The sequence below is a fragment of the Aquarana catesbeiana genome, linkage group LG01, assembly GCF_042186555.1.
Source record: "Aquarana catesbeiana isolate 2022-GZ linkage group LG01, ASM4218655v1, whole genome shotgun sequence".
Classification (NCBI taxonomy): domain Eukaryota; kingdom Metazoa; phylum Chordata; class Amphibia; order Anura; family Ranidae; genus Aquarana; species Aquarana catesbeiana.
In genome coordinates this window covers 798,906,832-798,932,051 of record NC_133324.1, presented here as the reverse complement: position 1 = coordinate 798,932,051, position 25,220 = coordinate 798,906,832, and the positions used below count along the sequence as shown (strand labels likewise).

General features: G+C 42.3%; 1 protein-coding gene across 1 annotated transcript in view; it reads right to left on the bottom strand.

The window, feature by feature from the left end:
• Positions 1-23,673, bottom strand: part of LOC141114178 (cytochrome P450 4V2-like) — a gene marked incomplete at its 5' end in the record, with an annotated part of 31,270 nt that extends 7,597 nt beyond the window's left edge. Inside the window, 5 exon segments of the mRNA XM_073607714.1 lie at positions 3,507-3,641; positions 5,935-6,037; positions 9,228-9,410; positions 17,588-17,714; positions 23,604-23,673. Coding sequence (XP_073463815.1) covers positions 3,507-3,641; positions 5,935-6,037; positions 9,228-9,410; positions 17,588-17,714; positions 23,604-23,673 — 618 coding nt within the window.
• Between the last annotated feature and the right edge of the window lie 1,547 nt (positions 23,674-25,220).

Sequence of the window (25,220 nt, the reverse complement as noted above, 5' to 3'; positions counted from 1 at the left end):
TCTATTGCTGGATTGTTAAAGTGGATTTTCACACTGCACCTCCCCCACCAATTTTTTAACCCCCCGCCTACTCATCTGCCCAGCGGATCCAGCATTGTCCGGCTGACATCTTCTCTTCTCTCCCCCCTCTCACTCCTGCATTGCTATCTTCTTTGGTGACATCGGGAAGCTGTCAGCTCTTCCGGGTTCAGCCTTCATTTCTCCGACATGCTGTTAGGCCCCAGTCCCTCCTCCTTTCTCAATGAAAGACTAAAGCCTGGTACCACAATGAGTTTTTTTCATTCAGAACTGAGAAGCTTGAGAGGAGCTCACTGTACTAACTATGCAACGTTAGTACAGCGATCTCCCCACTGAGCTATTGTGTTCTGACAGGGGGACTACCCACCCAACAGAACAAACAGGTCAGCGCTCACAGCCATTGGTTGCCATTGCTGATTGGATGCTGATTTTCCAGCATGCCAGTTCAACAGGCTGATGTACACACGGGCCAAATGTTGGCCAGTTTTTGTTGAACCGGTCAATACTGGCTGATATTTGGCCCGTGTGTACCAGGCTTAAGCTTCCTGGAATATGTGACGTACATCTCAGGAGGCAGAGTGGTCAAATTGCATGTCTGCTTTAATGAAAAAAAGAAATAAATAAACAAAGAGGAAAAAAGTTCCTGATTTGTGCAGTGAAGGGGAGGAGGGGTAGATGGGAGGCAACTTGCAATGGAGGGCGAAGATCCGGTTTACTTCCTGTACTGGTCATATGCCCCCAGGTGTATTTCACATCACAGTTTTCTGTTTTAGAGATTTAAGCAGCCTCCAGTTTCATAGAGGATAGTACTAGTAGTTTTCAGGGTAATCCATGTGACTTTTTTGTTTATTTGCTTTGTACATACCCTTTAAGTTGGCTTTTGGACTCCTTATCAGGCCTATCAAATGGACAGTCCAACAGCCAACTAAAGGAGCTTATTCAGCAGGCTGACAACACTGCTGCTAATTGAAAGTCAGTGCCTTATGCCATGTACACACGAGCAGACTTTTTGACAGCAAAAGTCCGTCGGAACGAATCCGCCGGACAATTCGATCGTGTGTGGGCTTCATCGGACCTTTGTTGTCGAAAAATGAGATGGACTTTAGATTTAGAACATGTTTCAAATCTTTCCGACGGACTCGAGTCCGGTCGAAAAATCTGTTCGTCTGTATGCTAGTCCGACGGACAAAAAATGACGCAAGGGCAGCTATTGGCTACTGGCTATGAACTTCCTTATTCTAGTCCCTTCGTACGTCATCATGTTCAAACCAACGGACTTTTGAACTGACTTTAGTCCGTTCGTGTGTGGGCAAGTACGGTCGTACGAAAGTCTGTAGTAACTCCGTTCGGAAAGACAGTCGGACCTTTGATGCTGAAAAGTTCGCTCGTGTGTAAGCGGCATTAGAGTTATCAGCTTTAAACAGAAAATGCCATTTGCAGCAGGAGCTCCAGGTAAAAAAGCTGCAACAAAATTACAAACATAACAATTTTCTTAAGAAAATCCAATATATTGAGGCATGAGGCAAACATACTGAAAAACTGATTTAGGGTTTGCATACACTTTAGCAACACTAGCATACAGTGGATATAAAACCTCCTCCACCTCTAATGCGACTTCTAAGCTGTACAACTCAGTTGAACAACAAACTGAAATCTTTTAGGTGGAGGGAAGTAAAAATAAAAAAATAAAATAATATGGTTGCATAAGTGTGCACACACTTAAACTAATACTTTGTTGAAGCACATTTTGATATTATTACAGCACTCATTCTTTTTGGGTATGAGTCTATCAGCATGGCACATCTTGACTTGGCAATATTTGCCCACTCTTCTTTGCAAAAACACTGCAAATCTGTCTGATTGCGAGGGCATCTCCTGTGCACAGCCCTCTTCAGATCACCCCCCAGATTTTCAATCTGATACAGGTCTGGGCTCTGGCTGGGTCATTCCAAAACTGTAGCCACCCTAGCAGTATGATTATGTCAGATTTTTGCGTCTCAAAGCGGTACATTGTTTTGCATAGAAATTTGGCGTTTTATATTGTAGGCCTGTCATTCTTAGGAATAACACACTTAAATCTGTCCAAACAAGAGTCTAGTAGATATCCTGGGTATAATAGCGTTTGAAACACAAAATCATAAATTATAATATAATAAATAACTATAAATAATTATAAAAAATAATAATATAATAATGATAAAATTCATTTCCCCACGATTCACTATCGCTCAATTCTGCAAAATGTTCTAATTTACTATCTCTGTTTTCTAGCTGGTCTAAAACCACTCTTTGACATAAAGGGACACTTTTTGGTCGCCATGGACAGTCTTAAGTTTCCAGGCAGAAAGAACAGTATATATAATATAAAACTGTATGCAGGGCACTGAACAAAGCACTAGGGATAATAGGGATGTGAAATGATTTGATACAGTAATGTAATCTGTTATGTTTTGTGTACTTTTTGAATTTGCCACTGGGCTCCGCCCCCATGCGTTGCGACGCTCGCAGAGAACGGAGCCCGGCACACAGAGCATCGGGCGGAGGACACAGCCCGCAGACACAGCGGGGGGACATTGCAGGATCCTGGTGACAAGGTAATACACTGGACCAGGATTCTGCAATGCAATCCCGAGTGTGGCTTGGGGTTACCGCTAATGATACTGAAATTTAACCTCGAGCCACACTCGGGATTACCGCCAGGGGGGTTAATCTTCTTCTGGTGAAGCCATTCCTTTGTTGATTTGGATGTATGCTTTGGGTCGTTGTCATGCTGAAAGATGAAGTTCCTCTTCATGTTCAGCTTTCTAGCAGAAGCCTGAAGGTTTTGTGCCAATATTGACTGGTATTTGGAACTGTTCATAATTCCCTCTACCATGACTAAGGCCCCTGTTACATCTGAAGAAAAACAGCCCCAAAGCATGATGCTGCCACCACTGTGGGTATGGTGTTATTTTGATGATGTGCAGTGTTGTTTTTGCACCAAACATATCTTTTGGAATTATGGCCAAAACGTTCAACCTTGGTTTCATCAGACCACAACACTAACATTATTTTAGTTTTTTAGTTTTACTTTCCCCCCATCCCCCCAAAAGATTGCAGTTTGTTTTTCAATTGAGTTGTACCATTTATAGGTCACATTAAAAGGTGGGAAAAGTTCTGAAACATTACATAACAGAAACCTGACATTTTAACAGGGGTGTGTAGCCTTTTTATATCCACTGTATATTATTATGCAGCTCGTTTGTGTGGATCACCAAACTTTGCTGTTCTCATATCTGTGTGATCATCCTTGCCGACTGACACTGCATAGGCAGATCTTTCACCTTTTATTTTAGAAATCACAGATCTGTCTTATTCACAGCACTCTATTTTCAACTTTCAGTTTGACTTTCAGATTTGTGTATTTCAGGCTCTCTGGCTCAAATGGGGCAAGAGCACAATATTTTAGGAGCTAATATTAATATTCTCAGAAAGCTTTGTGATCTTACTAATGGTGCAATCTTCAGTGATGGTCCTGGCAAAGAATGGAACTGAAGGGTAAATCCTGAGCGCTTCTTTAACAACTGCTTCAAGATAACGCAGCTTCTTCAGATCATCCATTGTCACCGGACGGTCAGACTGACCTAAGGATGTAAAAAATATGTCAGAGGGACCTTTCTCATTCATCGCTTAGTAGCTCTCGTCAGTTTTATTTTATCCTCTAAACTGGCATATTTGAAAGTGTGTGTAGTGCACCCCCAAAAGAGTCACTGGTAGTTTGGGCTTATTTCCTCCCTTTAGAACACACACATCCAGGCACACAGCATTTTAGTCTTTTGCTGGCATAAGAATCAGTCTAGGGGTTTTTAGATGGGGATAGACAGCATGGGATACCCCGCAACTGTAGAACTTGAACAACTTGAGGACTGCTAAATTTATGGCTGTATTTTTCCAACCCTTGAAATTTGTACAGCTCCAGCTGCATTTGTACAACACCTGACAGTATTTCACCCCTGTTTGGCTGCACTTCTCCCAGCAAAAAAAGTCCCAAAGAAACTCTATGCTACCTGTGACCTGTCCTCTTCTAGAGACTAAAGCACCACACAGTCACTCTTGCAGCACTGGGGTCTTGTACTCACTTGTAATCAGTTGCCCCCTGCTGATATCCACCAGGCCCTTTACCTGTGAAGGAGATGAAGACTCACTCAGCCTCTGGGGCTCTCTCTCACAACTTACTTCCTGGCTCTCCTCCCATGAGCTTTCTTCTGACTCATTGGATTTTTGGGCTGCTCTGTATATTGCCTCCCCCTCCCCCCACCCCCAGCTAAGCCTAGCTAAGACCTTGGTATCTCCTCCAGGCTGGATTCTGGAATGCTGCCTTACACCAGTATGCTGCAATCTCCCCCTTGCCACTCAGGCTCAGACTATTTATGGGCTCTTCTTCACTTGCCTTCTGGGCACACCTCCCAGGATTGGCTGAAGTGCAATAAATATTCAGACTGCAGCCTCTGCTCTCCCTCCATGTTCCAGAAATTTCTAGAATACAGGATGTAGCAGAGCAGCAGCCTGTAAAAACGTGAGCAGCTTTAACCAATCACCCCCTGCTCCACTGATTACATTGAAGCCAAACTAAATTTGCCTAGCAGCCTTCCTTAAATATAGGAGGGTGCTAAATTTGCAATGGCTAAATTTCAGGTATGACTTGTTTTAAGACCAAGAAAACTCAAAGCTTTTTTTTTTAGCAGATTAGGCATACCTCCCAACTTTTTAAGATGGGAACGAGGGACACCTAATAGCAAAACGTATGTAGGCATAGGCCATATCCTCTGCCACGCCCCCTTAAGGAGAATTGTACAAAAAAAATTAGTTAAACCCACAAGTGCTTTTTTACCACTACTACTCCTTTATACTGGCTTTTGAAATTTACAAATGCAGCCATTTAGAATTTGGGTGAAAGGTTTAGCACTGGGAAAACACTTTTGGTAAGATAAATAGTACATTTTACATACACCTATATAGATCAGACGAAAATGAGGGACAAATGAGGAGGAAAGAGGGACAGGGGGACTTTGTTCCAAATCAGGGACAGTCCCTCGAAATTAGAGACAGTTGGAAGCTATAGATTAGGGAAGGGTTAAAACCCATCAGGATTTTTTTGCAATCTGTATCACATTTGATAGATTTATTCATTTTCTGTCATGTAGATACTACAAGAAGCAAGACAAAATAAAGTGAGGGAAATCCTTAAGAAATTACAAAATGCATCCCCATTGGAAGATGTCCCCTTTATTCTTGTTCCAGTAGCAACTCAAATGTTTGGGATTTCCTCAGTTTCAGTCCTTATAACAATGGCTGCTAGGACAAAAAAGGAAGGTAAGTCTCTCCATGTGATAGTGTTGTTTCCCTACTTGCCCAACCTTAAAAAAGGGTTCAATTTTCAAATAGACTTTAAATCTTAAAAAGAACTAATTAATTTGTGGGTGAGTTATAGTGAAAATCAGTTTAGAAGGGGCACTTTATGTTAATCTTTAACTGACTGACCTGCATATGTACTGGGTGTTTGATGGGTTCACAGTGACCATTAAACACAGTTCATAAATATTTCAAATAATGGAAAAGAGGGTAAATCTGACTATATTTTCTACAATCTTATAAACTATCTACATGGATTTGGGTGATTCAAACTGTGCACATGATGAAAAAAATCCTAGGCAGAAGTCAGAGGTCTTGAGAAAACAAAAATGCTGATTATTTTTCTTTGAGATAAAAAAATCAATTTTTAGTACCCCTACCCGCTGGTGCCCATGTCCAATTTGAAAACGAATTCCACTACATGTGTTTGTTATAGCAGTGTTCTTGCTGTGCAGATTCTGCTGGAATATTATATTTAAGCTGCTATGAGCCATCTTGTCATCCTTACATTATTGCAGATCTTACCAAAAGTCTCATCCAGCTCTTTATGCACCTTTGCCTGGATTTCTGGGTGGGATCCCAATAAAAATAAGGACCAGTTTAGAGCAGCAGCAGTTGTATCATGACCCTAAAGATTAAAGTCTGTTAATACATTGTGTCATTAATACTGTATAATATAACTGAAATATTAGTACATTTAGTAAATAAAGCACATGCAATACTTTGACAGTTGTTTGTTTAGCATATCTTGATGATGGTGAAATATCTTGAAAAAAAAATTAAAAAATGTAAATGATTAAAACAAAAAAAAAAAAGTTTAGTTTGCTGCAGTATTTTTGAAATGAGAATGTGTAATTAGCAGTCAGTAGCTAAAATTATCTATTCTCTATGCATGCCTTTAACAACAAAAATATACGGGTTCTGTAAGTCTGTTCATTATGAAAACTTGCTTGACAGCAAGAACATGTTTCCTTTTATGATGCACAAAGAGAAGGCATTTGAAGCTCCATATTTATTTAAAGAAACCTGGGAACTGCCAGTGCTGACTTGTTTGTAGTTGTGCGGGCCCTGGGACACCTTCATCCTTATTTTAATACAAAAATGTTACATTTTTAAAACAAGCAAGCCGTTACAGATTTTCTTTTTACACCTTGATAAGCTCCTTTTAATATCAAAATATTGCAATGAAACACTGGCCCACAGATATTCAGAATAAAACTGTAGCATCACCTCAAACAGCACAGTGATACTTAACAGCAGGCAAGTGGCAAAGTATTGCTGTTGGTGTAGCAGACCAGAGCACCGACAGTCAGGGGAAGACAGAGTCATGGCCAGTGGTGGCTGGGGTTTCTTTTTTTTGGGGGGCGGCAAACCATATCCCCCATGTGCTCTGTCGGTCGGGTCACCCACACTCCCACAGGGGGGTCTCGCAGTCAGTCATCTATGTTGTGGGCGGCGGCTTCTATCGTGTCTCTTCCTCCTCTGCATCATGATGGCTTCCGCCGGGCGTCTCCTCCCTCCTCCTCCTAGGCATCCAATAGGATCGCCTGTGCTTTTAGCCATTCGAGTGACGGGTCCGCTTCCCGATTGGCCATAGGATCAGTGCCACAACTGGGTGGGCTCAGAGCGCAATAGACGGGCCGCCACTGGTGATGACCAAAAATATTGGCATCACTGCATTCCTGTCAGATAATGCACCACTTCACCCATCAATTATTGCAATTACACATGTTTAGGCATTCTCGTGTTTATATCTTTTGTTTGTATTGATATGCCACAAAAAAGTGGAGAAACAAAAAGCCAAATCTGATACCTTCTATGCAAAACTCCACGCAAAACTCCAAAAATGGACTTAACGAAAATTATTGGCACCCTCAATTTAATATTTGGTAGCACACCCTTGGAAAAAATAACTGAGATCATTCGCTTCCTGTAACCATCAATGAGTTTCTTACACCTCTCTACTGGAATTTTGGACTCTTCTTTCGCCAACTGCTCCAGGTCTTTCAGATTGGAAGGGTTCCTTTTCCCAACTGCTGTTTTGAGATCTCTCCACAGGTGCTCTATGAGATTTAGATCTGAACTCTTTGCTGGCCAGTTCAGTACTCTCCAGCGCTTTGTCTTAAACGATTTCTGGGTGCTTTTTGATGTGTGCTTTGGGTCTTTGTTCTGCTGTAAGACCCATGACCTCTGACGGAGACCCAACTTTCTGACACTGGGCCCTACATTGCACCCCAGAATTCTTTGATAACCTTCAGATTTTATAATGCCATGCACACGGTCAAGACATCCAGTGCCTAAAGCAGCAAAGCAACCCCAAAACTTCAGTGAACCCCTGCCATATTTAACTGTACCGACTGTATTCTTTTCTTTTTCTGAAAACTGTAGAATGATGGTCTTTACCAAAAAGCTGTAATTTAGTTTCATCTGTCCACAGCACATTCTCTCAAAAGCATTTTGGCTTCCTCAGGTAAGTTTTGGCAAACTCGATCAATTTTTCTCTTTCATCCATGTCCAGAGAGATTAGCTACAGTGCCATGGGGTGTAAACTTCTTGACAATGTTGCGCACAGTGGACACAAGAACATTAAGGTCTCTGGAGATGGACTTGTAACCTTGAGATTGGCAATGCTTTTCCACACTTTTTGTTCTCAAATCCTCAGACAATTCTTTGCTGCTCTTTCTCTTCTCCATGCTCTGTGTGGCACACAGAGACACACAACAGAAAGGTTGATTCAATTTTTCACCATTTTAAGTGGCTGCCGGTGGGATTCCTATATTATCAACACCTGTTAATTGATACAGGTGAGTTTATTTACAAATTACAGGTGCATCACAAACTTGGAATGCAATTATTTCTTACAATTTTGAGAAGGTGCCAATAATTTTGTCCAGTCCACTTTTGGAGTTTTGCGTGAAATGTGTCAGATTTGGCTTTTTGTTTCTCCACTTTGTGTTATATTAATACAAACAAAAGAAATAAACATGAGAATGCCCAAACATTTGTAATTGTAACAATTTTCTGGACGAAGTGGTGCATTATCTGACAAGAAATGCAGGGCTGCCAATATTTTTGGCCATGACTGTATATGTGTTTATTTACTAAAGGCATTTAGACAATTCACTTTTCATGGAAGTTGCAATTCTTTGCAAAGTGAAATTTTGCCACATTCCCTAAGCTTTGGCGAAAACTCCCTTGCAAAGTGCAGCTACCTTTGCAAAGTGAACAGCCTATTGCCTGTAGTAAATCAATCTCAATGTACGCAACACTGTTGTCAGCCTTTCCTGAGCTCTTCCCTCCTGCACTATGTCTGCGCATCCCCTTCTCTTGATTGTTAGAAATCTAAGTGCTTGTTCCCTGCTGTTTCTTTTACCTGACCACCATTTTAGTACAACAGTGACAGTGCGGTCAGCCTACTATAGGAATTTAGGAGCTCACTGCATTCCTGACAGAATCATGTGATATGTTACGGTATTTGCAGCATTTTTAAAAACCAATATTGGCAATTGTGAATTTTGCTCACACGTACATTTTCAAAATGTTTTTCAACCAAAATCCCAAGCATTTTTAGCACATATCATACAAAGTGATACAGAATGGCGAAATTAAATGTGTACTAAAGTCAAGGGGACCTCTAGATAAACTTTTAAAATCGTGCAAAATAATTATTTTGTCATTTTTTTCCCTGTATAGAACAAGGTTCCTAACACCAATATGATAAAACTTATGTATTCAGCAGCACAAAAAAATGTAACTTTCAACAGCCCAGCAAGAAATGTAACTATTGAGGGTTAAAAAATGGCAGGTAAGTAAATTACCTCAAACATGAAGGTGTCAACTTCTTCACGGATGTCCTTGTGGCTCAAAGTATTACCAGCATCATCTGTCGCTTTGAGAAGCATATCCAGGAAGGCACTTCTCTTTTTGGGTTTGTTCAATTCTGCATTACCATTGGTGGATGCTTCTGCATTTTTTAATTCTTGTGCTCTTTCTAAAATGGTCTGTGGATAAGCAAACATAAACCAGTGTTTTTACACATCTAAAAACATCTGCCTTTTTTACTCGTCCTTCACAACGCAATTCCCCAAAAAATTTATAAAAAATGTATCATTAGACATATGATAAATTCGGCTAAGACTTGTATTCCTGACTGCTGGTGAAAAGATTCCCCTCCATATATCCAGATGTGGCATAACAAAGTGGAAAACTTAAGGAGGATGGAAGACTTACGCCATTCCCAAACAAATTACTCACATTCCATAAGACATGTTGGCTCTGCACATGTTCATATTCTCGGAGGAAGGGAAACAGAAAATGTAATTCAAATACTTACCATAATTTTCTTTTCCCGACGAGCTCCATGGCAGCACAGCTGGGTATAGGCTCAGCCCCCCCATGCCTCCAGGACCTAACTCATATAAGTTTGAGCCCACCTACAGCCTCGGCGTTCTGTAACTAGTCCTACCAAGCTGGGTGGGATCTGTGCTGCCATGGAGCTCGTCAGGAAAGGAAAATTATGGTAAGTATTTGAATTCAATTTTCTGTTTTTCTGACGTTTTTTCTGATGTCAGCACAGCTGGGAACTAACTAGCCAAAACAGGGGAGGGATACTGCTATACACTCCTTAATTCTGACTAAAAAAACAGAAGCCGGCATGCCTCTGCCAAACTCAACTGTCATTAAGCCATGAATATGAAAATTTTGGTGCCCACGTAGCTGCCTTGCAGATAGTTTCAGACACTCCGTCTGCTGCCACTCTCAAGGTCGAAACCCTTCTAGTGAAGAGTGCCGTGATTCTCCTGGCATAGCCAACCCTTTCAACTTGTAGGCCAATGAGATGAGCTTTACCAACCAAGAGGCAATAATCTTGCTGGAAGCCGTAAAATCATTATGTGTTCCACCTGGAATGACAAACAGATGCTCCGACTTCCTGATGGCAGAAGTCACTTTGATTAAACATTTTAAGGCTTGGCCCACATCCGATGGGCTAATTTCTTGAGTACTCCCCAAAAGGAACATAGGAGGACAACCACTTGTGTGATATGGACTCTGAAGGTCAGTTCAGGCACAAATTCGAGCATTGGCATGACTATCACCCTGTCTAGGAAGTACACGAGTATGGGTTATTTAACCACTTCCCGCCCGGCCTACAGCAGAATGAGGGCCAGGCGGTGGTTGCATTATCCTGACTGGGCGTCATATGACGTCCTGCAGGATAACAGCCGCCGTGCGCCCGATGGCGCCTGCTGCCATCGGTGGTGCGGTGTGTCAGTCTGACACACTGCTACATCGATCTCGGTAAAGAGCCTCTGACGGAGGCTCTTTACCACGTGATCAGCCGTGTCCAATCACGGCTGATCACGATGTAAACACGAAGAGCCAGTTATCGGCTTTTCCTCACTCTTGTCTGACAGGCGCGAGTAGAGGAGAGCCAATCGGCAGCTCTCCTGACAGGGGGGTCTGTGCTGATTATTTATCAGCGCAGCCCCTCCTGGATGCCCACACTGGACCACCAGGGAGGCACATAACATGTGGATGGCCAGGTACATCCCCCATGGCCATCCACATGTGCAAATTAATGCCAAATCTGTGTCAAATCAGTGCCCACATATGGGCACTGACTGGCACCATTATGTAACAGAATAATTAAGTGATGTCCAGCAATGCCGCCCATCAGTGTCATCAGTGCCACCTACGAGTGCCCATCAGTGCCACCTATGAGTGCTCATCAGTGACGCATACCAGTGCCACCTATCAGTGCCACCTATCAGTGCCCATCAGTGCCACCTTATCAGTGATCGTCAGTGCAGCCATATTAGAGGCCCATCATTGAAGACAAAAACATACTTATTTACAAAAAAATTTAACAGAAACAAAGAAAAACTTGTTTTTTTTCAAAATTTTCTGACTTTTTTTTTTGTTGCGAAAAAAATAAAAATCGCAGAGGTTAACAAATACCACCAAAAGAAATCTCTATTTGTAGGAACAAAATGATAAAAAATTTGTTTGGGTACAGTGTAGCATGACCGCGCAATTGTCATTCAAATTGTGACAGTGCTGAAAGTTGAAAATTGGCTTGGGCAGGCATCTAAGTGCCTGGTATTGAAGTGGTTAAACCCCAAGACCAGCAATGCTGACTCTCTTCTGGATGATGTAATTGCCACCAGTAAAGCAGTTTTTAGTGAGAGGTACCACAGGGTGATTGAAGGCATCTGATGCAATAACGTCCAACAGCAATAGCAGATCTCATTTTGGAAACAATTCGAGGTTTCAACCAAATTGCATCTTGAAAATTAGTATAATTAAGTGTTGGTTGCCCACTGTATGCTGGTGAAGGCAGAGCTAGCTGAAATGTGCGCCTATAGCATACTTATGCATAGACCTAAATCAAGCCACGCCTGCAGACATTTCAGAACAGACTCCTGAAGAGTCCAGTGTAAAATCATGATCAGCAATAATACTGGGAATTTATGCCATATTCTACTATAGGCACGGTTAGCGCTGTCCTTTCTTGTTTTCGTAAGAGTATTCACAAACTTCACAGAGCATTCAAAATCAATTAGCCTCTGCCTCTCCAAACCCAGGCCATAAGCCTGAGCCTGTCGGATGCTGTATGAATGGAACATGAGAAGATTAGATCTTACAGGCAGAGGGAGTCAATCCTTGACATTCAAAATGATGAGCAGAGGGTACCAAGGCCCCTTCAGCCAATCTGGGATCATCACCAGAACTGTCACCTTCCCCCGCCATAGCCTCAGCTGGAAGATGAGAATCAGAGGGAGCAGCAGAAAGGCATAAGCTTTCTTGGAGATCCACTCTGCGGTCAGCAACTCCACCCCGATTGCTTGCGGATTCTGGGCTCTGGAATAGAACTTCAGCAACTTGGTTTTGCCTGAGGCTGTGAGCGGGTCTACCTCTGGAAGAAAAATACCAAGCTCTGTTAGTTCTCGAAAGACTCGCAGTAGTCTGGACCATTCACTGTCATCCAGACTTGTCCTGGACAAATAGTTTGCCTGAAGATTCTTCTGACCAGGCACATAGGTCGCAGATAGCTGTAGAAGACTGACTTGGGCAGATTCTAGAATTAGAGAAACATCGTTCAGAAGGGAAAGCGTCAGGGAAATGGCCGTAGGACTGGCAATCCTGCCAGTACCAGTGTACTATATGTATCTGATTCCTGCTGACTACTCGGCTTGCCTGACTCCTCCTGCTCTCCGCCTGCACCAACCCCGGCTTGGACCAGACTATTCTCCAGTCTCCGCACCTGTAACTTTGCTTGTGTTTGACCCCTGGACTGGCTACTGACTCCATTCCTGGTTAATCCTGCTGAACCTCTTTTTGGACTGATCCTGTTGTGTATGACTACTGGCCTGGCTATTGCCTTTGTTCCTGGTTGCTCCATTGGGATTCCTCCTCGCACGGCTGCCCAATCAGCTTACCAGTGCACCCCAGCTGCCCTCTGCTACCCAGCTACCCAGCAGCAGTACTCGGCAATCCGTGCACCTTTGGGCACTGTACTCCCTGTCTCAATCCCAGGGGTACGCTGCACTTAATCGCAAGGAGTGCCCTCTCAGCAATCCGGCCTCGCACCTAGAACTTGACAGAAAGACTGAGCCTTGTTTCCATATGTAGGCCATAGTCGTTACGCTGTCCAAATTCACCAGGACAGGCTTACCCCAGATGAGGTAACTGAAAGCTAACAGCCTGAAATGCTGCTCTCAACTCCAGGACGTTGGACACCATCTTGGACCCTTGAAAAAGACCATTGGCTCTGAGCCCATTGGTCTTGAAGTAGGGCTCTCCTACTACTTTGCTGGTGTCTGACTGAACCACCAGCCACTAGGTCATCAGAAGAGAATGACATTACAAACGATTTAGTTTCTTCTACCACAAGTTTAGGCCACTGGTCCAGAAACTTGACTTGAACGGGGGCGAGAGTTAAACTGAGCCTATCTGAGCTGCTGGAGCGAGGCGATGGCTCAATCTGAGGATGAAGGATGAAAGATCTCCAAATATGGCCCAAAATGCTTGCCTTAAGGGACCACGTGTCAATCACCAAAGCCATACCTATGCCCACAGAGGAGCCACAAAGTGTCCCTAAGACATGTATGGGTGGCACAATCCCAAAATACCAGAAAGCATCCTAACATGGAACGCTTTACTGACGTCTTGATTTATGCGTTGGCTTCTCAGTTCTTCCTGGACTCCAAGCCAGAAATGCAGAAACTAACCTCTCTAGAGTGAGAGTGAGTGTGGAAACTGACTCTTGAGTTTTTCGGTCTCCTTTAACTCAGATATTCATCTTGAGGAAGGAAGCCAAACCACTATTAAATTTAGGCTTGAGCTTCTACAATCAAGAAAAATGCAGTGATAGCGTTTGTCTTTGAAGGACACAACATTTTCTGATGGTAAGGTCATGTATATGGCCAATCCCACAAGGGACACACACTGACCAGAGGGGTGATCCCTGGACATCTTTTAGTTCAAAAGGGCATAACTTTGACATCCTGCTGTGACAACATACTTTACAATCTTGTAGAACAAGCACTTGATCCATCCAACATAAGGGATTGTCAAGCTGTCCTCTGGAGGTACTTAAAATACTTCCAAAGCTTCACTTCTATTTAAAGGCATTTCACCAACCTTACCAATCTGCACAAAGGTCGTCCTCATCTTCCTGTTCAGAAGAGACTGAAGAGGATTGATTGGCTTGAGAAGGCCCCGAATAGAAGACTGGGCATTGCCAGAAAAGATGGCCCTTGTAGAAGATGAATTCAGCAATTCCTTTAGAGTGTATTGGCCATATGCTTAATTGTGACAACTTGGTCACCATCATCTTAATCACAGCTTGCTTGAACAATAGGAATCACATGTTCATTCACCTGTTCTTGGGAAGAAGATGACAAGGGTTAATTTGCCTGAGGAGGTTCTGAGACTACTCATTGGCACCATATATGACCCCTTCACAGAGTGAGTGGAAGCAACTCCTTTAGTATGTGTTCAATGAATATGACAACCTGGCAGGTGTGGACATCTTTATCCCTGGCTGTTTGAACCAGCAGGGCTTATAATTTCATGCTCATCTGTCTCTTCTTTTTGGAAGGCCCCGAAGAAGATGGTTTGCCTGGAAGGCTAGGAGACTGCTCACTGATAGAAAGGATAGCCAGCCCTTTCACAGGGTGAGTGGAAACACTTCTTTAGAGCATATTAGCCTCATGGAACAATCTGTTAGATGTCTTATCCATGGTTGCTTGTAGAAAGCAGAGTTTATGCAGTCATGTCCATACGGAGATTTGGAAAATGGGCTGTTTCACCTGGTATGGCTAGGCAGCCTCTCATTGCCAGAGCAGATAACCCTTTCAAAAGGGTGAGCAGAAACCACTTTTTTAGAGTGTATTGACAATGTGTTTATTGAATGTGACATCCTATTAGGTGTCATCTTTATCCCTGGCTGCTTGAGCCAGTAGGATACATACTGTCATGCCCATCCGTGTATTCCTCTTATAGAGTCTGAAGAGGGATGTTTTGCTTGGGAAAGCTAGGAGACTGCTAATTGCCAGAGAATGTAACCCCTTCACAGGGTAAGTGGAAATACTGCTTTGAGTGTATTGACCTTGTTTATTAAATAAGACAACCTGTTCGGTATCATCATCCTCATATCTGGTTGCTTAATCAAAGCAAGATTCACAAAGTCATGTTCCTTCACATCTTCCCATTTGGAGAGTCTAAAAAGGCTGAGTTGCCTGGGAAGGCCATTAGACTGGTCATTGCCAGAACATAGAACCATATAAAAGCAAAATTCATACCGCCATGTTCATCCATGTCTTCTTTATTTAAGAGCGTGAAGAGGGCTGTTTTGCTCTGAGACTGGTCATTACCAATAGATAACCTTCTCACAGGGTTTTGCGTGCCATTTAACAAATCAGCCCATACAAATAATTAAATGCAATAAAATAGTTTCCTCAGTAACAAACCCTTTTTTTTGGTGAAAAACTGTAGAGCACAAAGAAATATAAAAGGATATCCTATATTTCAACAGGCCATAGCTGGGTCCAGTAGTCATCCACAGGTGACTCCTCTACCTTCTCTGGAAATGCTGGTCTTTTGAGGGGGTTGGCACAATGGCACAATAGTAAAGCAAACATGGGAAGCCACCAACAGATTATTGCCATGTGTCAACAGACAAAGTATTATTTGTGCACCTGTTACGCAGAGTACTCCCTGTGGATGAGCTCAGGCTATACATAGTGGCTGCAGGGAGCAAGGCACAATAATACCCAGCAATGCAGCATTCATTTGGATACAAAGCATTTTTAAAATTTAGCTCACCCAACCTCCACCATCCGACTGTAAACACCGGCACAGCGCGGGTGTGCGTGCAGAGGGGAGACACTGCCAACACCGCTGCCCACTTTACATGGACCCAGCGGACCCCAGACAAGGCTGTTAGGCTGTTAGCCATGATAAAAGCCGGTCCGAGGCTCAGCAGTGGGGCTCTCTGGATTATAGATCATTTAGCCGAGACACCAGGGACTATGTCCAGCTTAATCCACACACATGGACGGACAGCCAGGTAGAGGAGCACACCTAGGACCTGTGCATAGGAGGAAAAAAGAAGAACGCCGAGGCTGTAGGTGGGCTCAAATTTATATGAGTTAAGTCCTGGAGGCATGGGGGGGGGGGCGGAGACTATACCCAGCTGTGCTGCCATTGAGCTGTCAGGAAATGGTTGTTAGCTGGGGATGAGTGAGTGGGGTTTGTGCTCTATAGCACTTGTCACTTCCTCTCTTTTATGCCTACCACAGTTTGAAAGTATTGTAAAGAGAAAATATATATATATTTTAAAATAACACACATGGTATACTTACCTGCTCTGTTTTCCACAGAGCAGTCCTGATTTTTCTCTGTGCTCCTGGCTCCATCCCTTTGTTGAATGCCCCCATAGCAAGGCACTGGCTATGAGGGCACTCATGCAGGCACACTCCCAAGCTGCGCTCTGTGTGTCTATTGAAACACACAGTGTGGCTCAGGCTGCTCTCTCCTCGCTGGCTGTGACAGCAGCAGGAGCAAATGGCTCTCACTGCTGCCTCTGAGCCAGTGAAGAGAGAGCAACAATTCTGCTCTCCGGCATATCGCTTATCCAGAATTGGGCTCAAGTAACGCTGCACACAGAAGGTTTCTTACCTTAATGCATAAAAAGAATTAGGGTAAAAAACCTTCTGACTTTAGAACCACTTTAATTCCAGTCCCCTCAGTGGCTTTCATTCCCTTCCTCCCCCAATTTTCTTTCTCTCTCCCTTTTTCCTTCTTTTTTTTTTTTTCTCACAAGCTTCTTCCCCTTTATTTATAATGTCTACTTTTACCTATTGTGGAACACACCCACTTTGAGACCTTGTCTACATGGTTTCCCCTTAGCTGATACCCTTACTCCCAAATTTATCCCACTTGTATCTGTTTTTTCTGTTCTGTTTTTCCAGATGAAAAAAAAAAATCAGATCTAGCAAGTACCATATATCACAACAACTATACAAATGTATCTATTTTTCCTTTTGGTCTAACTGCATTGGATACCTTTTGGATTATATGTTTTGTACCAACTGCTTTCAGTGATACAAATGCTGAACATATACACATTTCAGAAGACCGGATAATATAAAGTTCTGCCTGACAGTTTTCCTCAAACTTATGTAACATTTTACATAATAATTCCAACTGTTATGTCTGTATCCTTGCTGTCTCTTATAAAGAATTCGGAAAAAATAAATAAAAGGGATTTTAATAATATTTGTACATAAAACAATAGAGCAAAACAGAAGATATTCAAAATGAATGTGATGTTGTCAAGAAAGGGAGAAATACTTTAAGCATAAAGCCGACTTTCTGCCCTGTAATCTGCTAAAAAAAAAAAAAAAAAAAAAAAAAAAAAAACACACACGACAATAGGTCTTGCGTTTCCTCCTTTTGCATAAAATGTCAAATACCGTATCTATGCTGCTTTACAGATGTGGATATATCCACATACTTACAGGTAGATGTGAATGTGATAGTAGACTATTTACATGATGGATATGTAACATACATATGAACCTTTGTGTTTAGGGGCACACGGCTGAAACCACAGAATGCTGCAGGAAAGCCAACGTGTTGAGGTAGAAGTTATTTTTTGTGATTCACCTACTTTATCAGTAAATGAGTGGAGGATTTTCAGGTTTTTATCATGATTCCTTCCGGCTTTCAGGCGTGAGTACACAAAATCTGGCCACAACCAGGGCATCTTCTGCCGACGGTGTATCATATCACTCATTCTATTGGAAAGGATATTTAATGAGATGTGTATTTTTATTTGTGAGAAAGTGCTATGCATGTGTCATTATCTTTCACTCATTCATTCTATTTCCATACTTATTTTTTTCAACACCCAGTAAGATTACAGCTTTTGTTTTGGGGCTAATGAAATCAGTTAAAAGTACTATATATTTTTCTTCTTCTTGCCGAAAGCAACTAACCAATTTGCAAATATAACTTTTCCAAAGCAGATTTGAAGCGCTTACAGTTCCCTCGGAATGACAGGGAAGCCAATTGGTGATTTAGAGCGCTCACCTAAAGCAGCTACAGCCCAAGTAGAGAAGCTAATCCCTTGACAGAAGCTGCAGAGTGGGACCCATGTGCTCTGTAGGGGAGCAACAGTCTCTCTAGAAATTGAACACACCCCCTGCTGAGTAAAACCATTGGCTCTGCAATCAGTGAAGCTCATGCTCCAAGCTGATATAACAACTCTTTATTTGACTCAGGCATGGGTGTATCGGACCTCCGTTAAGTGATCCCGGCTTCCCCCAAAGAGCAAGTGTCCCATTCTGCAGCATGCTGGCACAACACATGCTTTTCTGCTAAGGCTGTGATTACTTTTTAAACTAGTTAAAAAAACTTTAGCACTTTGAACAACTTTTGTTATGATGCATCTGTAATGCATCTACTGTAAACTATTTAAAGGGTAAAAAAGGAAAAAAAAATTGCATTTATTATCTTTCTCCACAGGAGCCTGCAAAGCATTGCACCCGTGATCAGTGGATCAAGGGTGCAGTGTCAGGATCATGCAGACATGTCTTCCAGCTTTCTGTCTGTATTTCTGTATGGGCTTTTATTTAGAGAGCTGAAGGGATGGGCTATGAGCACGTTGATCAGCATGCTCGTAGTCCATCAAGAACTACAAGCCATCTGCTCACAGCTGTGCTGATTTCAAATGTGACAGCAACTGCAGGGGGGGGAGCCCCCACCTGCTGTCACACAGAGGGGGAGCAGTCAGTAGGTGGAGCTGGAATATGTTACACCCCAAATACAGGTGTATCATGTAACATGTTCCAAAGGTACACTTTTGAGCTTTTAAAATAAAAGTTTATTTAGACTTTGGGTAGCTCTAGCCTTAACCTCTCTGAGCTCAAGGCTATGGTCAGTATCACTCTGTGAGAAAAGCTGGCCATAGATGGATAAAAATTTGGTCAGGTCAGCAGGGACTGAACAAATCTTTCATACATCTATGCCCGTTATTGCGCTGTCGAATGGGAATGTTGGAAAGTTTTAATTTGATCAGCGGCTACATCGATGATCAGTGTTTTCTGACAGCAGAAGAGTCCCCGTTGTCAGAAAATAGTAGCACAGTGGGGAGAATTCCTCCACCCAGCTCACGTGTATGGATAGGGAATCTGTTTTTTTTTCCTCATCAGCCCACTGCCTTATTTATAAAAAAAAAAAAAAAATCTATGTGCAGCCTTCTTAATCCAGACATACATTTAAATTCTGTTCAGCAGGGACTGGCCAAAGTTTGATCCATGTATGGGCAGGCTGGTTATACACAAGTCCATCTATCAATCAATTTGTGTACACCTAGCATGTTGGAAACTTTTCTCTCGACCAGTGCTGTCAACAATAGCTGGTGGTGCTGATGTGTGAATTCTGATGGTGGGGAAATCTCGTCAGAAAACAATATCTCAGCGTGGGGGATTTCCCATTTCAAACTAAGTGTATGGATGGGGAATCATGTCATTTTCGTTTGTTCAACCTGCTGGTTGAATAAAAAAAATATTCCTTTATGGCCAGCCTTAAGGCACATTCACACTGGGGCGTTGGCATTAAAGCCCCGCTATTTTTAGTGGCGCTTTACTGCTGTTTTCTGGCGCTAGCGGTTCGCTTTTAACCCCGCTAGCGGTGGAATAAAGGGTTAAAATCGCCCGCAAAGCACCGCTCCTAAAGCGCTGCAAAAATGCTGCTTGCAGGACATTTTTTAACGTCCCGCAAGCGCACCGTTCCAGTGTGAAAGCACTCGGGCTTTCACACTGGAGTGACAGGAGAGGTGCTTTACAGGCGCTTTGCAGGCGCTATTTCTAGCGATATAGCGCCTGTAAAGAGTTTCAGTGTGAAAGTAGCCTAAGTGTATCTTTTCAGGAAAACAAACTTTCAAACATGCATTGTCCAACTGTCATCTTACTAAGTTTAAAAAGTGCGGCAACACAGAGAACTCTTAAAATACTTTTAAAAGTGAATCCCCAACAGACCTTACTTCTCCACAGCCACCAATATGCATCAAATCTACCATAAATGTTTCAAACTTACTGAGATTTTAAGAGGAAGTACCTTCATTTTATTCTATGCACAAGGAGTTAACTAATACCCAATAAGGGAGGGATTAATGGATCTGATGAAGAAGGAGTCGGGACCTTTGAAATGCATTGGGTTATGGCGGGAGCCAAGTTTTTGTGGAAGGATCGGACCATAACCTGTTGGTAGAGCTGCACGATTCTGGATAAAATGAGAATCACAATTTTTTTTACTTAGAATAAAGATCACGATTCTTTCATGATTCTCTGCGTCACATCATCTTTCACATTATACAAAAAAATTGGGCTCAAAATTCATTCAAAATTGCATTTGAAAGACCGCTGCGCAAATAGTGTGACATAAAATATTGCAATGGCCGCCATTTTATTCTCTAGGGTCTCTGCTAATATATATATATATACCTCATTTACAGACAGAAGTTCACCCCTTTGAGATCTAAGGCTCCGTTCACATCTAGGCATCCCAGGTCACGGACAGAATCGCAGCGATTCTGCTTGCGATCCCGAATAACGGCAAATCATGGGACGCCCTTGTAATCCCCATCACTTCCAATGGCACCCTGATCGTGGCGCGATTGTGCCGCGATTGTAGCCCGACGAATCGTGGTAAAATCATGCAAACAGAATTGGAGGACGCCTGCGACAGGCGTCCCGCGATTTTGTTTGCGATCGGGGTGCCTTTGGAAGTGACGGGGATTGCAGGGGCGTCCCCCGATTTGCCGTGATTTGGGATGCCTAGATGTGAACTGAGCCTTAAAGAACAGAAGGATACAATATTTCTTTTTATCTCTCTTTCAACGCGGCTGCTTTTTTTTTGACAGCTGTGAGCAGAACTGCTCTGCACTTGTTACATGAATCGTGGAAATGCTGGATTAATATCGGGAGGAGGGTTAAATCGAGATCGCGCAGCTCCACCTGTTGGATTCGGTTTTGGAGTGTCAGCCCCAATCAGGAGTTACCTGTGGGGAGTTGGGTCCCTTCTAAATGCATGGATAGACTGTACGTTTGTGAGTAGTACTTTTATCACTAATAAATATCTTTTATGTTTGCACTGGACAATGAGAAGTTTTCTGTTTTGCCTTCAAGGAGAGTGTAAGCTCCAGAGTAAGGGTGAAAGAACGCGTGTGACACTGCATTCTTTGGAGAGATCGAAATCAAAAGGAAGTAACACTGGAAAAAGATTGACAGACACACATGCGGACTGTTTGTCCGTTTTCATCCATCTGTTGACGGATGAAAAAAAAAAAAAAAAAAGACATTAATGCATCTCAATGGAAAAAAAAAATGAATGTTGATGGCAGTGGATGTAAACGGATGTAAATGGATGATCATCCATTTACATTCGTTTACATCCATTTTTTTGGAACAGATCAAAGCCCTATTTTTCTTCTGTTAAAAAACGGATTGGACGAAAAACGGATGTAAATGAACAAATGGTGCGTTTTTGCATGAAAAAATGGCTCCGGAACTCAAGTGGTTAAGGACTCTAGCTAGAAGATTTAAAAAACTGGTTTAAAAACGGATAAAAAAAATGGATGAAGAACTTCATATGTTTTTCTTTGAAAAAAAGTGACTGAACTGATGAAACAAATGGTCTGCATGTGTAAAAGGGGCCTGAGACTTGCTCATTTGAATGTCTGTAGCAGGAATAGTGATCCAGAGAGAGGCTTGGAGGTTTATTAACCAATTGCTGAGGCTTGAAGCATAGTGAGCAGGAACTGCACTTATGCTGCATACACACGAGCGGATTTTCCGCCAGTAAAATCTTGGATGGTTTTTCCGATGGAATTCCGCTCAAGCTTGGCTTGCATACACACGGTCACACAAAAGTTCGCTGAACTTTCGACCATCAAGAACGCGGTGACGTACAACACTACGACGAGCTGAGAAAATTAAGTTCAATGCTTCCAAGCATGCGTCGAATTGTTTCTGAGCATGCGTAGGAATTTTGCGCGTAGGAATTGCTACAGACGATCGGAATTTCCGATCTGAACTTTTTCCGCCCGAAAAATTGAGAACATGCCCTCAATCTTTTGCTGGCTGGAATTCGGCCAGCAAAAGTCCAAAGGAGCATAAACACAGTCGCATTTTCCGACCAAAAGCTCTCATCGGTCTTTTGCTGCCCGAATTTCCAATCGTGTGTACGCGGCATAATCGTGTGTTCACCGGCAATCCACCCGGCGCACTCTGCTTTGCTCAGCGGGGGATTGATCCGCTGATCCCCGCAGAGCAGGCGGATGACAGGCTGTTTTCTGCTCACTGTACAGAGATGTTCCTGTCAGAATCCCGCTCTCTTTTTGGGGGAAATCGGATGAAAATGGACCACCTCTCCGTTTTCATCCGATCTGATCCTCCAGACGGATGAAAAATAGGGTGGGTCACCATCCGTCTGGATTTCACGTACAGGATCTGATCAGATATTGGTGGATATCAGCAGACATGTCACTGCTGACATCCACTGTTCCATAGAGGTGAATGGAGGGTCCGATCAGGTCTGCCTGAAAAACTTACAGGCGGACCTGATCGGAAAGCCCAGGTGAAAGGGGCCTTTTCCAAACAAGTTCAGTTGACATTTCTACCATGGAACTGGTATGAGCTATCATACAGCAAGTTTGTTTAATAGAGAGAATGAAGTTGAGACTGCTTCCAGAAAGTAAACTTTGGACTAGAGATATTTGTAACATGCAAGATTAAGTGGGTGAGACCTGTTATCGTCTCCAGGAGGGATAACAGAGGATTCAGGAGCGCTGTCTTTTTTGTGTCTTTTAGGCCTCATGCTCACTGGATGTTTTTGGATGTTTTTACAGCTGCTGTTTTTGGCTTCAGACGTTTTTTTCTACAGTCAATAAACTCTCCAGTATGTTATCCTATGTGTCCATGCACACATAGGCTGTCAACTATTTTTGGCTGGGGTGTTTTTTCTGTAAAAAAACCCCCAAAACTAGTGGGTTCTGAGAGGAGTTTTTCAGCTGTAAAAACGCTCTAACGTCAAAAAATGCCGATAAACGCTAAAAACGCGGCTCACCAGCGTTTAACATTTTTATCCTTCTCTAATAGCAGAGAGGTGGTGTCTGTCTAAAAAAACGCTAATGCCACTGCAAAAAAGTCGAAAAACTCACTACAAAGCTACTGGCGTTTTTATAATGTTTTTAGAACATCTAGTGTGCATAAGGCCTTAATGTTAATTGTGCCCAGAAGGTGATGGGAGTTGGTCAGCAGCTCTAACTAGGATTTAGTGTGTGTGTTTTACATTGTATACTATTAATTACTAAGATTTTGATAATTAGTCCCAATGTTTTACATGCAGACACTTAAGTTATGCTATTTTGTATTCTGACATATATTATTGAAACAGTCTGAAAAAAATGACATGGTTATTTAAATCATGCTAATACCCTCTTTGGACATTCTCCAGACCAGCAGTGACTCACAAAATGACAGTTCTACTTGTATTGCTAATCTCTATTTCCATATCTTGGTTTTACATATACTTTACATAATCATCTTAGTTATTCTCTGACTTCTTTCACCACTAATAATATACATTACATCTCAATCACAGGCTGCAAGTTTAATACCTACTCATAGATAGCCTTGATGTAGTCAGAGTCACTGTTGTTCTGTGCATGAATTTTCGTTCCCATGGCCGTCTCTAAAAAAAAAAAAAATAACAAGAAAAACAAAAAACAAATTAGACGCAAATTAGTTACTTGTTCCCAACAGAAATTCTTGAGAGATTGCAAAGCCAGTGCAATGCTAACATTCTCTAATAAAGTTGACAGTAGCACAAGTGGCAGACAGCATATACCTGGGGAAGTATGAGGGTGTGACCTGTGTAGGGCTGGACATAATACAATATAAGCTGCCCCAAAACAGGTCAGGCAATTAGAAAAAGGAGTTTGCTGGCAAACAGGTTCCCATTTATATTTATAGTTTTTCAACTTAGCAACTTACTATTGCAACCCTCCAATCTACAGTTTTGAAGGGCTTATCCACTTCCAGTACAAAAGGTGAAAGCAATTTGAGTTTGAGTCTCACAGTGGGTCTTCTGTTGGAATACAATTCAATAAAATGATCAGCTTTATCTTTGCCTGATAAAAGCTAGGGAGGGTCATGAAATCATGGCAATCAAAGGCGACTCCTGCTGCTGTACATGATTACTGGGCTGGCCACAAACAGTAAACAATGTGTTGCCACACTGCAGACATTTAATCAACCTCCTGTCAAAATGATCTTTGGCTCAATAAACTTGCTGATTGTCTATCAACCACATGATTACCTGTTCAGTTGTTTATAAGAAGCCTGCAAGTCCTTTATCACCCCAATTATTCTTAGTCATCAGGATAAAGAAAAGGAAAAGTGCCAAGAACCCCCTTCAAAAAGATTTTTGGATGTTGTGCTTTTTATTATGTAATTTAAACCCTATGAAATCTCTCCTCCTCCAGTGTTTTACAGGCTTCTTCTCCAGAGAGTCAAAATCTGTTTAGAAATCTAGCTGGTATCCTAGTTTATAGCTGTACATAATTACACACACCAGGCCTGAAATAAAAACTTACAAAGTAGTTTTGGGCCCTAGGGAGACATATACTTTACACATATTTTTTACTAATACATTTTTCAGCGTGTAATAGAAAAAAAATAAGAACATTACATTCTTAGGTGGATTAGGACAGAAAAACAAATACTATAAATACTAGTACCATATATTAAGCTCTTGTTGGCCACCTAAAGTAAAAATAAGGTAGCTTATTATTTTAGTCTGAACAGCCTACCAAAATGGCTGCCAGGCTCCTCTGGTTTAATAACCAAGCAAAAATCAGATGATGACATGATTTTCTGTTATTACTGTGTCTCGGTGTGTACACTTACCATTAAATCTGTTTCTTGAGGCTCATTAAAAGAGAAGTTCGGCATTTAAAAGAAAAAAAAAAAAAAACATTTATAGTCACCTCGATCTGATGCTGCATCTGTCCCCGTCCAGCTCTGCAATGAGAACTAAGTGATCAAACACCGCTAATCGTTCAGTTCTCCCCCTCCCACTCTGAGCAGAGAGCCATGACTGTCAGTGAGTGGCTCTATGCTCTCCCCTCCAGCACTCACTGGTGTGCTGGGCTGTGGAGGTACTGGCTTAGGCTCCCTGTGGATAACTGACAGGCTGAGCCAGGTGCCGGTCCAGGCTTCTGGGTGGATACCTACCAT